This window comes from Fringilla coelebs (genome assembly GCF_963513975.1).
Source record: "Fringilla coelebs genome assembly, chromosome: 3".
NCBI classification, from domain to species: Eukaryota; Metazoa; Chordata; class Aves; order Passeriformes; family Fringillidae; genus Fringilla; species Fringilla coelebs.
The window spans coordinates 86700590-86717637 of NC_140030.1; the positions used below are offsets into that span (position 1 = coordinate 86700590).

Genomic DNA, 17048 nt, shown 5'->3' on the forward strand with positions numbered 1-17048 from the left:
CACTGTTTAAAGTTCCATATGGTTTGTAGATTTTTTCCTTCCGAATGTTGTATCAACAATAACTTGCTTATCATGCGAAGTCTTTGAATAGCTCCCTTTTTTCCAGAAATGTGAGAGCTGTTTAATGAAGATAATTTTAATTGAATTCTAAGATATTAGCAGAATTCTTAAATATGTTAACATAGCTGTCTACTGACTAGAAGTCAAATACAGATTAGCACATTGACCATAATTCAGTGCTCTTAATCTTGGGTACTCTTCAAATACTTCTGATGCAACAGTTCCAGGCAATCCAAACAGAATCTACCATGCACAAAAGCATGTAGATGTTATTCAATGAGGAGCACAGTCTCAAAGTAAGTAATATGTGCCATCAGATCTGTGGGAATTCTGACATTGAGCCTGCATGCACTGGTCTCATCTGTCTGAGTGTCTTGTTTTTTATGAAGTCATCACCTGTTGTTAGATGGCTTGAGTCAGGCATTATGCTTAGCATGAAAGGAGAACCAGGTACTCCAGATTCCTCAAGCTCGTGTGGCTTTAATGGAGGCTGTCAGTAGGCATCCCCAAAGACATTTGAATGGCTGTGTTGCAGATTGCTTCAGTTTCCATGGCCATGGGCAGAGCTTCCAGTTAGATTTTCATCTGAGCATGGTAATAGGTGTTCAGTTAAGCACCTGTTAGCCAGACAGCTAAAGCAAGATTCCAGAAATACTGCATTCTATAAAGTGAATGCTGTAGAGGAAGAGTTCATGTTTTGTGTTGGTTTTGGGGTTTTTTTGCTGGAGAATTCCTGAATTATTAGACCAGTATTTCAGCAGTAGAGCCATGTGTTGAGTACTCTTGTTTTATAAGCAGGGCTAACGCTTTCTTGAATGGATACTGCAATTGCAGAATCAAGTTGAAAATGCTCATTGAAATTAAGCTTTACTTTTGTGTCTTGCACAAACAGTAAAGTCACTTGGATTTGAAACTGAGCTTGAGTTTCAAGTTCAGCACTGCAAAGTATGTGCTTCATTACATGTCTTACCAGTAGTGGTCACTCTGCCAGTCACAGGGTCTAATTGTGTGCATGCTGATCTTGCCAACGTCAGCATTGCAGAGCGCTTCAACAGTGGGGCAAGTGGTCCTTTTGGTTTGTTGTACAGTTTTAATTACAGTTGGGGGAATAAGTTCTTAAGGTTAGTGGTGCTGTTCATGCTCAAAGAGTTATTAAAAAGAAACATTTTTACATTTTATTGTCTTTAAGAATGTTTGCCTATCAAATGCACTTGATACTTGCATGTATAGTATGCATAAATAAAATCAGCTTCTCAGAATGTAAATAGAAAAGTTCTTTCCTGCCCTAGTGTTTATTCATTTTGGATGACAAGTATTAGAAATGTATTTTAAAAACAACCTATGATTCACTCCGTTCTGATTAAAAATTCAGTTGGCACACAACAAGATTAGTGATTGTGTACGGATGAGATTAATTTGGAGCTCATTGCCATGACGCCAGTTTGAGTAACAAGGATTGTTTGTTATGTTAGCCTAGTTGATTGTTAATGTGAGCCAGTTAATAGCTGAAGTGCTTATTCAAAATGTTAACCCCATTTTTCCAATGATTTTGAATTATCTTCTGTTTGGCAAAGAGGCCACAGTAGAAGTATAACTAAGGTAACTGTCAGTTCAAGGAAATGGGTATCTTAGTATTCTACTTCAGGTCTCCAGCTAGTCTTGCCAGATTTATTCTGCCCACCCATTGCTATCAAAAAGGCTTCAATAGCCTTAATTGGAATGGAGGCAAGAGGACATGAGCATTTCCTGAAGCCTAGTAAGTGCTGAATGTGTCCTTGTAGACTAGTATACAGCATATTCCTTGTGGGAATACCTAGTGCTGAGTTTGCATGGGAGAAAGATGCTGTCATCACAGACCTTCAGAGAATAAGCTGCTGCAGTTCTTGTGCCTGTACCTAGCATTGGGAGGATTGTTTTCCCTTGTGTAATTGTTGATACTGAGTACAGATTCCAGTCACTGTGGAGTTAATTCAGCTCATTGTGCTACTCAAGTGTATTGGCTGTCACACTCTATATCTTGTGTAGACCAATGTTTGTTTTTAAGTTCTTGTGTTTGTGCTTATTAGACTCATTTGGCTATATGAGAACTATCATGAAGGTTGTATTTTTTTGTGCCTCTGTTCAAAGTCTTAATCATTATTTCTGTTGGTTGCTGAGTTAGCTTTTAATGGGTAGTGTAGTGATCCTTTAAATATCCCCCTCTTCCATTAATTTTTATTTATTTACTCAGGTGCATGGGACACATGTTTAACGGCATCAGTTGTCCCTCTGCTCACAGTAGCTCTAAAAAAGCTCAAACACCCCTTATATTAACTAATGCTGTTTGAACTATTTTGTTCTAAAAGGTCTGTCAGTTGTATTGTTAGCAAGAATTCAGCTGTTACATGTTCTAGTGTGAGAGCCCCCCATAAGGGCAATGAGTTCACTGGTTTTGGAGTGTGATTTTAAAATATAAAGCCACAGCAGTGAGTTCTGCTTGTCTGAGAAATGCATGGGTGAGTTCAACCTCTTTAGCTCTTTTGTGTGCTCTATTTCAAATGGCAGCAGCAGATTTCATTCTTGGACCCCCTAACCTGCTGCTCTTGTAATGAAAGCCTTAAATTACTTCAGCTTCAGTTGAACTTGGGGAATTTAAATGAAACAGAATGCAGAATTGAATCCTTCAATTCATTAGAAGGTTTTTTTCCTTATTTTGAACTACTTTATATTCCCATTTATTGTATTCATTTTTTAGTCTTGACTTTATATGTCAATGTATATTTTGATTATTTATAATCCTGTGTTATTTAACATTTAATTTTATGAAATAAGCATTATTTCTGAAAACTTGTTATTCCTGTCCCTCTCTATTGATCCTACTTATTTGTATATATGGTGAATGCAGGTATGCGTGCACATGTGTATGTATATGTGTGTGTGTATATATATATATATATATATATGCATATAGTCACTGCAGCATTGCTGAAGTTTGTCTAGTATTGATAGGCAATGGAAAAAAAAAGTCACATTTTATGCCATCAGAAAAGTAATTTATTCAGGAACTTTCCCAAGGACTTTATGACTGGTATGGTTGGCACTTATGGTATAGATTTTTGTTCACATTTTTGAAAATAGAGATATCCTAGTGCAGCATTCCTTTTAAAGCCAGATCTGAAAGAATATAATTTTTAATGTATTTTGATCTGGTTTTGGTGTCTGAGCTCTACACTGTTCCTCAGGGAATCACAAAATCACAGAATAGTTAGGGTTGGAAGGGCCCTCTGGAGATGATCTGATTCAGCCCCTCTGCCAAGTTGAGTAATTACTGGATTTAAAATGAGAAATCCCCAAAAGAGGATTCTGGCTGGGAATCCTCTGCTGGCGTAGCCTGGCCAGCTTGACTGCAGCATGTGTGAGGCCAGCATTCAGGAGGTCCTTCTGAGAAGTCACACGGTGCTGAGAGCAAGTGTTAGGATTATCTCTGCAGACGTGTGGTAAAGATGGTGGCTATGCAGTCCAGCAGAAGGAGTTCAAGAGGATGACAGGAAAGGTTTTCCTCTCATCTTTCCATCTTTGAGTCCATCAAAACCTTTCTACACTGGGAAATTATTCATTTTTCTCCTTGTTTTAGTCTTCTTGATTTCTCTTGCAGCCTTTCATTTTTGTCCTTTTTGTCTAGTTGTTAGTATTTATAGGGCTGAGAGATGGTTAGCCACATTGTATTACTTTACCATTTTCTATTCATGTGTAGTCATTGCATATATTTACCTCGCTTTCTTTTTGCCAAATTTCAGCATTTCCTAGCACAGTTTATAACACGTGGCTTTCTATCTCAAAGCATAAGCAGAAGAGAATGCTGAGGTTAAAAGTTGTACTTTACTTAATTGCAGCATTTTAGCTCGATTTTTCACCTAGTGAATCCAGAAATTAAAAAAAAAGAAAAATCTATAATTTGATAATACTTCTTTAATTTTGAGGGAGCAAAATATCTGTTGAGCTAGGTAGTTTTGCATTTCTTGCTTAAATCTTGCTGGTGTAGAAGGCAAAATGAATTCCATTAATTTTGTAAAGGGCTCCAGGAGGAAACATTTCCTTTCATTTTTTTGGCACAAGCTTCTCTGATAATGCAATTTCTCCCTAGAATATGAAAAATAGAAGAATATTAGCTTTTAAAATATAGTATTTCAGTCCAGGAGAGACTAGTTTTTGGAGAGCATTAGGAATGTGCACGGACGTTTGACTGACGGATGGCGAAGTGGGAGAAAATGTTTTTCTGCCGTACTAAATAAAGTGCATGCAATGAAGGACTTAATCACTGTGCACTAGTAAAATAGGGGGAGAAAACATTTTATGGTTTTCCATTCATAGCATTGTTTTAGGAAAAAAATAATTTTCGTTTGTTGTATGAGTTTGACCATATTTTTCATGGTCATAGATTTAGGTAGGCCAGAAGCTTGGACCAGAATAACAGGATGCTTAAATCTTAATGTAAAATGTTGAAAAAGATATTTAGGCTTGCATGTCTTTCCTTTTCAGGAAATATAGTCCTTGCTAGTGGTAAGGGTGGTATAATGAATTCCTGCAAATCATTCACTTTCGAGCCATAGCTCATACCAAATATATCAAGCTGGATATCCCAAGCCAGACATATGAAAGCAGAACATCTTTTAGGTGGAAGTTCGGGAGTACAATGATAATATGTTGGCATTTATAATTCTTTAATGTAAACCAGCAAAGTGGTAGTGTGCTTCTGACCATTTTTGGTTCAGTTTATTAATTTACAATAATTCTTTACTTGAGCAGTGTTTTTTTAAAAATGGTGAGAAAAGTATTATCAGAAAAACTAGTGGAAAATGAAAGGATTCTGGCCCTTTTCTGTGGTGTTCCTGTCACAATACACTCTGATCCTTACAAGAACCCTATAAACAGTAAGAAATGGCATGTCTTGAAGGCAAGAGCTCTTGTTAGCTTTGTAGAAACACATTTACAAGGGGTTTGGGTAGGGGTGGGGGTTTTTTGAGAGAAAAGATTGACTCTAGGACAGTCTTCCTGAACTGAGAATACATTTAAATTCTGTGTAGTATGCCTATTGAATTCACATTGATGTGCTATTATAATTCATTTTTCTGTAGAGGAAGTTGGTCATTGCTTATGGATATTCAAGCAGAAAAAAAATTTAAATTAATTGATTATAGAAGGACAGTTAGAAATGGTCATTCTGTCTAATAATGCAGTTTTGTATTTTATTTAATTCTGGCTTGTGAATTGTGTTATAATTTATAATTGCGCTTTTTTCCAATTAAATTAGTTTAGGTTTGGTACCCTGAAGGTTCTTTCTTTCAGAAGAGATTGTTGGGGCAAAGAAATAAATGTCGTTGCACTTGGGGTGATTTTCAAAAGATCTATTCCTTTCCCCAGATGGAGGAGGGCTGAAGATACATTTTCTTTCCTTTTTACCGGTTTAAGTTTCAGCCTATATTTGTTTCAAAACCTCTCTTTGTTTTACTCGTTCTTTACATTCTTTTACATCTGTGTTCCCTTGCTATCTTCTATTTCAGTTCCTCAGGCATATCTGCTCTTTTTTAGAGATAACTATAGAAATATAATTCAAATTTAGTCAGCATCTTTAGTCTTTTGTTTGCAGTAGAAGTGTTCATACAGTTTTACATGAACTCTGCTGTATACCCCTCTTCCCAGAAATGCGGCTTTTGCTTTCATAAAGGAACCAAATTAGTGTTTTCATGCTTTTTGTTTGAGAAGAGAGAACTAATGTGCAATTAATTTTTCTGGTATGATAGAAAAATAATTTTGATTTCTAATATCTTACAATTTACACAATGGTATTTTGTAAGTGTTTTCTTTAGGGACTGTATTTTCAAGTCTTATAGGACAGATGTGAAAATAAAGATGGCAATACTGCTCTCACAACAGTGAGATCCACCTTGTGATGCATTGGGTGTTTAATAAACCTTGTGGTACATTGATTTTGGAAGGGGTAGGAGAAAACCTACCCCTTCCAAAAAATGGTTAGAAGAAAACAGTTCTGCATGTGCAGATAAATGCTCAAGGGATGTTAGTGGATGCTATCCAAAACATTAGCTGTAAAGGTTCTGCCTTTTTGCTGTAGCTAAAATTACTTGTGTTGACAGGAAAGGAAAAACCACCAGAGCTGATAAGAGTGAAAGACTTGCTATTTGAAAGGGACTCTTAGGTGAAGCATTAACAGTGGTCTGTTCTCTGGTCCACGGAGGGTCTGAGGAGTTGTGGCCTGTTCACATTGCCATCAGGGCATGGTGAGTGAGTCTTTAGGGAAAACATGCATGTGCCTATGTCGTGTGGGGGAATTTTTCTTGTCTTTGTGCTTTGTTCCTTTTACTTGCCATGTCTAGTTAAATATGTACACCTGGTAGCCAACTCCCAGGGGAAGAAAGTGCAGTGTACTCATGTGGAGAACCTAATGATTAGTGCATTGGATTCACTAACCCAGAATTTAATACGTGCTGAGGGAATTAGGAAATTCCCTCTTGGGTCAGGTAAAGGTATCAGCTGCTTTGAGAGGGGTGTGCTGAGAGGTCTGTAAAGAAGCAAAACTTCCTCTAAATCCTTAACAAAGTAGGACAAGAAATGCTTATGCGTGTAAAGTCTTTAAGAGATTAATTAGATAGTAGGCACTTGTAGATTTTAAGGGTTTGATTATCTTCTAAGAGAGGTCTGTGAGAGAAACAGGCAGACTCTTTCAGGAAGAGTGCGCAACATAAAAATGTTCTCCTGGTCTCAAGCTTCACAGATTCTGCATTTCCTGAGTACTCTTAATTTACCAAGATCAGCTGTCTCTACTTCTCCTTCAGCAGGAAATAGAAAAAAGATTGTAGTAACTTTTGGAAGCTGAATTTACTCCTTTTTTGGGTGAATGGTGCTTGAGCAGCAGTTTTGCATTTATTCTACATGACTGCAGAAGAGTGTTCTCCATGTGTCAGATTTGCTGGGATCTGTTATAGAGCTGCTTTGATATTGCATCATTTATCAAGAAGCACACTGTGTAGCCAGTGGAAGAAAAAAGGGAAAATAATTTGATGCACAATATAAGATGCTCTTCTGAAAGCAGAATTAATTTCTTATTATGTTTTTTTCCTGCTCTGTATTTTCTTGCTAATTCAAGGCTTTTAGGTATATGGGATTTCAACTAAGTGTTTATAAGCTATTCTAATTTCTGTATCCAGTTTTCACAGCCTCTTGCCAAAAATAAAAATTAAAATAAATACTGACAATCCTAAGCTTTGCTTTGTGCAAACGTTTTTATCTGGTATTCAGGGGAGCAGAGCACACAAGGTCTGTAAATTCTTTGGTTGTATTTGCAATGACAGAATTGCTCCAGAGTTGAACTGTTTTTGTGAAATGTTAAGCTTTGATGTTTGCTTGGGCCCAAAATGATCATTTCAGGAAGATCACTCCAGAAAGTTGTTCCAGTGGTGCTTTGGGGGAGAGGGATATGAAGAACCTGTGAAAACAAGATGACAAGTAGATGGCATGTAGGTTTACAGTGATTGATTTGAAGCTGCAGCCTGTAGGATGTTTAAGTGCTGGCTGCTAAGATACTGAAGCCTTTGAAGTTGTTATAACACTCCAGCCCTGCAAATACTGTGAAAAATATCTGTTGATAGAAAGATGTGAGCATATGGTAGATAATTATCCTGTGCCTTTTTCTGTGAGCAATTTCCCTGTAGTGGCCTATGTAGAGTAGAGCAAAGCAGGGACTGAAACCAGATATGTCAGTTTCTAGGCTAACGCTGTAACCACTGGACCAGTATCTCCTCTGTATTTATGTGGAGGACAAGTGCTAATATCACACTCTGATCTTTCTCATTTTGGGTAAAAAGTTATATTGGTACTGATTTTAAGCCGCTGTAGGATGAAAGTTGTGTGCATGTGGTGTGCAGAGATATAAACAAAATGCAAATCTGTACTTAACATTATTCTTTATGATAATTCTGGATGAAAGATGCTATAGAAATGCATTACCACTGTTGCGGGCTAGGGAGGTTTTGTTTACTGACATTTTCTCATGAAAGTTAATTTCTTGCTTAGAAATATAGAAGTACACTAACTTAAAATAAGATCTTGCTGTTATTTCCTGTAGTATAGCCAGGAAAAACAGTTGCAATCTGTCTTCTTTAAAATCACATTCCTGGAAGATATTCTGGCAACCTGGGTGTTTAAACACATTTCAAAGAAAAACAACTTCAATTCAATTAGAAATTGTTACCGTATTTCATTTCTGATAGTGTAGAATTACAGTTTGCTGCAGACATTGCTTGGAGTTATGAAATAAGCAATAACCTGTGAAGGAGCCTATGAATTAGCAGCTTTATGGAACATGAGGCCCAATTGTACTGAGAAAAAAATGGGGAATAGGTAGTAGTAGTTTGCATAGGTTCTTGATTAGCTTTTTTGGAAGGATAAAGGAAAAAATACAAAGCACAGAATGTTCCAGAACAAAATTTAAATGTGGTTTCTTTGCCAGAAGTTGAATAGTATGGCATCTTTGGAAAGCTAAACTCTGCATGTCTTTGCTAATAGGGCTGAGAAGTTACATTGTTGGGGGTTTTCCCAGGTTGCCTCACCTGTAAGATCTTCCTAAAACTGGTAGTGTCAGGCGCAAATTTTCCTTGTCTCTCTTGGAAATCCAGTTGGTGTCATTGCTACTCATTTAGATGAGTTACTGTCGAAATGGCTTAAATTGCACTCTGTGGGTGGCCTTATAACAGCTCTGCTCTGCCTTTTATACCAACTTCAAGTGAATTCATTTTCTCAACTCTGGTCATGTCTGAATGTCAAGAAAACCTTTCCCTATCAAACTGTTCGCTTACTATGCAGCCAACTCCTGTCAGCAGACAGGATCAGGAGCCAGGGAATTCACAAATTGAACGTGCAGCCTGACAAAATCTCTGGGGTTATACTTCTTAGTGAAAATTAATGCTCCTTGGTGAGATTGTTTAACTTTATATCTGGCAGATTGTCAGAAGAGATCTCCTGAATCGCTCGGATTTCTCCAGTGTAGACAGTTTGGTGGATGCCTATGGTCTATTAATCTCTGTATAATAATTGAATACTATTTTTCCATTCCTGTTGCCACACAACATGAGCCAGAGGGCAAAGCTTGGTGAATGTGCATGCTATTGGTTAATCACTTAAAGGTCTAGATAACTGTTTTCTGAAAGAGCTTGTCCTGAAACTTTGTTCTATAATGAAAAAAGTCAGCCAGGAAAACTTCTGCCATGAAGGAGCATTTAACTTCTTTATGTTGAATTGCTTACTTATGGATAGGTAAATAGTTATTGGCTATCTTCTGTATGACAATAGCTACAGCTGTGTGGGCAGTGATGCTTCTGGAGTCTGGTCTCTATCAGATGGAAGTTCTCATTCCATTACTTTTTCTGCAGGCCATTTTGAATTTATTCCTGAAGATCATTTTTCATTCATTTCCTAACTGGAAAAATGGGGTTTACCCAGTTGTCACAGATGACATTAGCAGACTTTTGTGTCCACAAGAATATACAGTCATCTTTGGATGCTACTAAACCTGCTGCTAAACCTTCTGTACTTCTTAAGATGAAGCAACAATTAATCATTTTAGAAGATGGAAGTTACACAAGTTGCAGTATGGCAAAACCAAAAAAAAAAGGGCACTGAAATTAAAACCTGAAAGGTTTAAATTAAGATGTGATGCATGAAGTTGCTCATAGTGTTACTGGAGGTCATGGAGAGACATGCAAGCAGTGTCTAGACAGAAGAGAATTGTTTATTTGAGCCTCCATCTGTGTGCTCGGAAATGACAGGTAAGTCGTTCAATGATACACTGAGAAAATGATAAACATTTTTGATGGTCCTAACCAATGTGAGTTGTGCATGTAGGCCATTGTGTGAGATCAGCGTGGAAGCAGAGCTAGTTGCAGATGCAGTTTGGGTTGATTCATACTGGTATATTGTGGTGCAGTGGGCCACTTTCAGTCTTACTGGCTAACTATTGAGTAACTTAGGGAGTTTGCACTGCAGAGTTCATTTAAAGATATCTATTGGCAAACAAGGCAAGGGGTTGTATCCAAGTCTGGATTTCTTTATTTTAAATGCATTAATGATTGTTCTGGTAAATTTTATTAACTCTCTGGAAAGCCTTCAGAAATCTCATTTCAAATTAGTTAGGATTTATTGAGTTAAATATATAACTTAGTCTGTCAATACCGCAGTCACTGTCATCATTTTTTTCTCTATAAAATCCATTTTATTCACAATTTTGTAGCAAATTCAGAGAAAAAAACCCCATCTTTTCAGCATATGATTTTGGTAAAATGATAATGTATAGATTTGTGAACAAGGCAGAAAATTTTTATATAAGCCACAGAAAGCAACAAGTCTTTTTCAATATACATAATTGTCTTGTTATTTCTGTATTCTTCTTGGCTTCAGTGATCTGTGTTCTTATTACCACGATTTTTTAAAAGTTGTAACAACTAAACCTTATAATCTTGAAGTTGCATCAGATTTTAATACTTATACAAGATCTGAGTTTTCAAGCAGAACTTGAAGCCATGAAACACAAACACCAGAAGCTCTGGTCTTCTAGTGTTTTAAATCTCCTTAACTACAATCTCTTAAAAAGCTGGATTGGTTCATCTGGAATGCAACCTTCAGGCAAACAATCAGAAAATGAGACATACAGGTTACTGCTGTCTTAGCTCCAAGTTTAAGATTTTGATGATTTCCAAAGTCTAATAGTGACAACAATACTGCATCACTAAATAAAATCTTATTTAGAAGGTCTTTTTCCTCTAAAGAAAAAGGTCAACTTACTGTTGCAGGGACACTGCTCTCATCAACTAAAGTGACAAATTGTGTGTCCTCAGAAGACTCCCTCTGATGCTAAAAATGTAGCAATACAGACACTCTAAAAGGGAGAAACTTGACAAATCAAATTCTGCCTTTGATTTTAACAATGTATTTTACAGGTAGTTGCTTACTTTCTTTCATTTCAAAAACAGAAGGAAGATTAAAGAAGGTACTGTTTGAAACTGAGAACAATATGGCATGTACTTTGACATCCTCTTGAAATTGAATTAAAGTTGTTTAAAAGTATTTTCAGGTGAATTAACCTAGTGCTTAGAGAAAATAAGTTACACTAATATATGTAAAAAGAAATTTTGTACATAAACATGGTGTTATATTCGGTAGTGTTGGTGTTAAAATTTGAGTTTAGATCTTGGGGAAAGTACAGCCCTTCTGCAAAATTAACAAAATGGATGGAAATGTAGTGGCCAAATGCCACTACATGCATTACAATAATATAATTCTAAAGCTAAAAACGTTTTATATAAATCAGAACTTGTGTTTCAGAAAATTTGTGTAGCCCTTGTATGTTTCTTCTTTCATCAGTGAGAGTCCACTATAATTCATGTATGTCCTGAGTGGGTAGTTGAAGTGTTCTTTAGGTGGTTTGCTTTTATAACCAGTTTGTACTCTGAAATTTGAGTTGCTGAATGAGAGGTGTTTAGTAAGGATCCTACAGTCAAATCACTAATTTTAATTCCTGTAGCTTTAAGACAATACAGAATAAACACTGTTTTGATGCAATGTTCTTGAATTCTTTGAAAAGAGCACTCCTTTAGCTCTGTGCTGCACAAATGACAATGGATTTCCTCTTGCTCTTTTTTTGTTCTGTAGTGTAATGTTATTTAAAAAACAAAAGGTTCAGTTGCATTTAGGTCAGTTATTAAAATACTGTTGGTCATTTCCTTTGACAGAACATTTCTATTGTGTTATACCAATGTCATTAGGAGGAAAGGTTATTCCCACTTGTCTGGCTGATATCAATACATACTGGCATATTACATCCTCTGGCTTTCTGGAAATGTTTTATTTGAGCAGCAGCTTGGGAACAGGAAATTTAAGGTTATATGCAGTCTGGTTTCAGGCTGCATGGTAGAAAATGTGTTTCCTAGAAGATGCTGTCTACCTGACAGATTTTCTCTAGTACTTTGTAGAATTGGATAAGCTTAAATAGGTTCGAGTTGCAAACTAATTTTTACCAGCTGTAGGTAGCAGACAAGGTAGAACAAGGTTTTCAGTCACTCTGTAGTATTTGAGTAGCTTATATGAATTGCATTAGTGTATCACCAATTGACCAATTTCTCTGGAATGTAGTTTACATGTTAAGATATTACAAGGATAATATTACCATTTTGTAAGTGTTCCTATTGTCTAGAAGGAAGACAAAACAGTACTTTTACATCAAGCCGTGATCAAATGTGAAATCTGGGACATGGGAGTAACTTTTAAAGGCAGAGGTTCAAGAACAGCATTTTAGCCATGCAGAGCAGCCCTTTCGACCAGAATCAGAGTGAGCAGGAAAATAGGAATACAGTTCAATGCTGTAGCTGTTCATGTGTGTAAAACACAGGAATACATACTTCATGTTGCTTTCACTGACAGATTTGATTGGTATGTTTCAAGTGATGGTGCTAAAAATGACAAATTCATTTTGGTAAGATCTTAATATATATTATTTAAGTGGGGAAAAAAGTATAAAATTGTGAAAAGAGAAACACTTGAAATATTGAGCCATCATACACATATACTGAAGTCTGTATAAAACTATTCCATAGGGACATATCTAAAGTCATCAGAAATCATAAAAGTTATAACCCTTTTTAATGGAAATAGCCATCTTAGTTAGGGAGCAGTCTACAAGTAAATTGCATTGTAGAGCTGAAGCATGGTGCCTGGTGAGTAACTGATGAAGTTTTCTATCTGCCTTTGCCGGGTATCAGGGGTATCAGAAGATAAAATTTATACATGAACTTGTTTGTTTCTTTTCAGGCCAGAGCTATGGAGTCTCACCTTGCTAAGATCCTGTTTCAGTGTGAGCTTTTTGTGAACCTCTTCATAAAGCTAAAACTAGCTGTGGTTGGGAGGAGCCTTTCGATGCAGATCGTTACCCCAGCTGCCCTCTCTGGGCAGGATCAGATGGATTAGGCTGTCCAGGTCCTTGTCCAGTCAGGTTTTGAGTATCTGTAAGGACGGAGACTCAACAACTTCTCTGTGCCACTCATTCACTTGTGTTTGTTACTTGTATTTATTACTTTTGGTTTTACACTAAATATGAATTGGTTTATGAAATATCTGCAACTTATGGGAAGAAGTAACATGGCATCTGACTACATTGAATACAAATATGGATAAGTAATTTAATGAAGTTACTGTATTATATCATCACTTAGTTGTAAAATGCAGATATCTGTGCTAGTTCTGAGTTTCTTAATGTTAACTGTACAATTCATGCACTTTAAATTCTGTTGCAGCTAGTTTATTGTCAAATGTGTGTGTGATATACAGCCTTCTAGTACCTAAATGGACCCTTAAGAGAGCTGGAAGTGGAGATTTTGTAATAGCATAGAGTGGTGGGAGGAAGGGTAATAATGGCTTTAAATTGAAATAGGGTAAATTAAAATAAGGTAGAAGGAAGAAATTAATTACTTTGAGGGTGGTGAGGCTCTGGATCAGGTTGCAAGAGAAGCTGTTGATACCCTGTCCTTGGAAGTGTCCAAGGCCAGCTTAGAAGGTGCTTTGAGCAGCCTGGTCTAGTGGAAGGTGTCCCTCCCCTGAACTGCCTGATCTTTAAGGGCCCTACCAACCCAAACCATTCCATGATTCTATGAAATGCAGATTGCTTTTACTTACACTCAAAGCTCAGCAGAAGTCACATGATTGTGTTAACATGCTCTGAGGTGGTATCAAGAAAACTGCTTGAAGATCCAAGTGCAGTGCATATGAGTACGTAAGTACTTTCAAGCAGTGCTGTCCCATGTCCTAACAGCATGGACTACAGGGTGAGTCCCCCTTTGCCTTTCACATAGGTCCCTTTTTTGTCAACTAGATGTAGGCATGTAACGTTGGTCACATTAGGTATGATTTCTAACACCAAATACTTCCTAAATAAAACTTAACTGTGCACAGAAGACTGATCTAAGCCAAATATAGGAGTGGTAACATCACTACTGTGCTACTGACACAGTTATCTTAATTGTATTATCATTTTTATTTCTATTAGCTATTTCTTGAAATACAGTGAACCTGTAATAAAAATTTCTGCCAGGCATATTAAAGAGACTTCTGTGTACAGATGATCTTTGTGTTAAGGGGATGAGTCAAGGTAATTCAAGTGAAGAGGCAGTTAAGGTAAATAAATCACAAGGTTGAGGCAAGAGAAGAGAACCCATTTGCTCTACTACTGGTAATGTAGCCACTGTTTGAGATAATGAAGCAGAGCAGTTTCTGTAGTTGGTGTTAATTTGCCATATTCACTTGGTTGACTGCTTTTTGAATAAGTTACTGTGCAAGGTTGTACTTCTGTGTTGCATATCAGTTTTAATTTAATTCAAGCTTTTCCAGTTCTCAGATGCAATGGTATAATTTTAGGAAAGAATAGAATGGTCATTTGGGCCTACATAATCCTGGTATTACCCCTTTTATCAGTTTTATGGTTGATCTCCTATTTGACAAGAAGCTTCTACTGTTTCACCTGGCTTTCTTGCAAAGCATGGTAGAACCTTTGTATTCTAATATTTTGGTTTAGCTTTGTCATAAAGGTTCCACATGCATACATGCCTCTGGTATCAGTATGGAAGGGACATTGCTTGTCTTTTATTGGTGTCAACAATTTTGGGTTTTGTTCTTTTCTAATCAACAGAATTTAGCTTCCTGGAATCCTTCAAACCCTGAATGCCTCCTGCTTGTTGTGAAAGAGCTTGTGCAGCAGTATCATCAATTTCAGTGCAGCCGATTACGGGAGAGTTCTCGTCTCATGTTTGAGTATCAGACTTTACTTGAAGAGCCCCAGTATGGAGAAAACATGGAAATCTATGCTGGCAAAAAAAACAACTGGGTAAGCTCTTATTGCATCTAAAAAGCTTTTAACAAATACAGCTCTTGCTTGGGAAAACATAAGTTCTTCCTGTGGATCTCCATGCTTTGTGGATCTCCATGGAGAAAACTATTTGACTTCAGCTGATTTTCTATATTCCTTTTTTGGGATGTTGCTGTATTCCATTACGTTGGTTGAACCAGATTTCCAGGTGAGTACTGGTTTTGAACCTGGTGTTCATTTGTCTGGTTTATAGGTGAAAACTTTGGAACTGAAAAGCCGGTGCTGTGTTTAGAGGGCACAGTACAGCATCAGTGTGGAAGTTCGAGGTAGCTTTGAAGATTTGAGAGGCAGAATAACAGTGTTGGTATGATACCCTGACAACCTGCTTGGGGTAGGATGTATTAGGGTGTGTTTCCACACGATGGTTGAGTTGCTTTAATTGGTAGCTGCAGCTGTGAGTATCCCTCTTGCTCTTGTCTAAGCCGAGATGAGTTGTTCCAGGAGAGGAGAGGAAAAACTAACCCAATTAATTTTTTGCAAGAGGAGACAAGATGGGCTAGAGCAGTGACTTTGTATGGCCACACTTTCGTAGGACAGTCAGACAAACTGGCTTATCTGCTTCCTGAAGTTATATCCCATGTTTCCTCATGGGAAATGTGCCATGCTGTATAGAAACACTGTGTATAGATCTCTAAGATGTGGCCATTGGCAATGTAGGCATTTTGGTTACTGTGTGAATTGATGTTTTTTGAAAATTGATCTCTGCCACAGAGTAAGCTTTGCAAAAATCAGGTTTTTTCTGCTGGTAATATATTTTTTTGGTAAGTTTGGAGTAAGATATGTCAGGAAATATCTAATGATGTTTGTGAAGGACTTGTTTCCCCCTTGTTTTCAGAAATAGCATACTTTTAAGATAAATTTGCCTTCAGAAGCTGTATCTTCTGAAACAGGTGCTGTTCTGAAACAGTCTGAAAATTGATGAAAATTCAGCACTCCTATTATTGAGGCTAGGCTTCAACTTTATATCACTTCAATAATCCTTAAGTTACAGGTGATTCAAAGATGTTTACAACTCACACATTCATCTGCTGGTTTTTTTTCCTTAGGGAAGTCATCTAGGCTTTTTTTATTTGAACCCAGATTAAATTTTCTTCATCAAAGACATTCAGACCTCTTTAATGTTTATAGATGAGAATATTTGATTGAAATTAACTGATTCGCAGATGTTATTGTCCATAGCTTGCATCCCAAACAACTTGCTATATCTCTAAATTTCATCAGACTGGTTTATTGAAGTACAGAAGACTTTCTGAACTGTACTGAAATTTTATCGAGTCTTCTCTCTGTCTTTGGTTACTGAATAAAGAACTTTTTCTTTAATTTTTAAATGCTTTTTTAATTAAAAAGGTTCCAATAAAAGAAATTTTAAATATATTTTGAGTCAAATCCTTTTCATATAGCAGAGCTATAGATTTTTCTATAGCATGTGCTTTTTTCCAAGTCTTTATTCGCCGTCAAGAAGACTCTTAAGAGTTTTGAAGATTCTGTGAACTTGGTATATATGACAGAGGCTTGCTTACTAGTGTCCTAAAACAAAACTGTCAAACTACCTTGTGTAGTTCTCTTTACTGTCCTTTACAACTTTTTGTTTTGTTAGCCTCAAGGATCAGCAAAATAGGTCTGTTTTTCCAGAAAGCAGGAGGTAAACGGCCTTTTATCTTCTCTGCCTAGAAGTCATTGAAATTCCTGCTGCTGCCGTCTCTCAGGAATCAACAGTAGTTCAACAGATTTCTGAAATAATCAAGTTATGAGCCTTGCACAGTGTTATGAAAGCAATCATCTTAGGTGCATGAGTTAAAAATACTTTGAAGAGAATGCCTGAATTCAGCACTCTGACCCAAAAAGGAACAGAAATTTCCTCTTTTACCTTTGTTCCACTGCCTCCAGTTTCGTAAAGTGCAATTCTCCAAGATATATTACAAATCAACAAACTATTATCTAGCTTAGTAGCTTCTTCTTGGAGGAATACTGACAGATGAAGGAGCCCATTAAATACCCAGTCACTCAGGGCTGTGGCCAGAAATTCGTC

At 36.9% G+C, this 17048-nt stretch overlaps 1 protein-coding gene across 2 annotated transcripts in view; it reads left to right on the forward strand.

Annotated features, from left to right (window-relative positions):
- BABAM2 (BRISC and BRCA1 A complex member 2) overlaps positions 1 to 17048 on the forward strand; it is a 163445-nt gene that overhangs the window by 34836 nt on the left and 111561 nt on the right. For both annotated transcript variants that reach the window (XM_084202711.1, XM_084202712.1), the window contains exon 5: positions 14783 to 14977. In XM_084202711.1, the coding sequence (XP_084058837.1) occupies positions 14783 to 14977 (195 nt within the window). The remainder of the gene's footprint in view (positions 1 to 14782; positions 14978 to 17048) is intronic.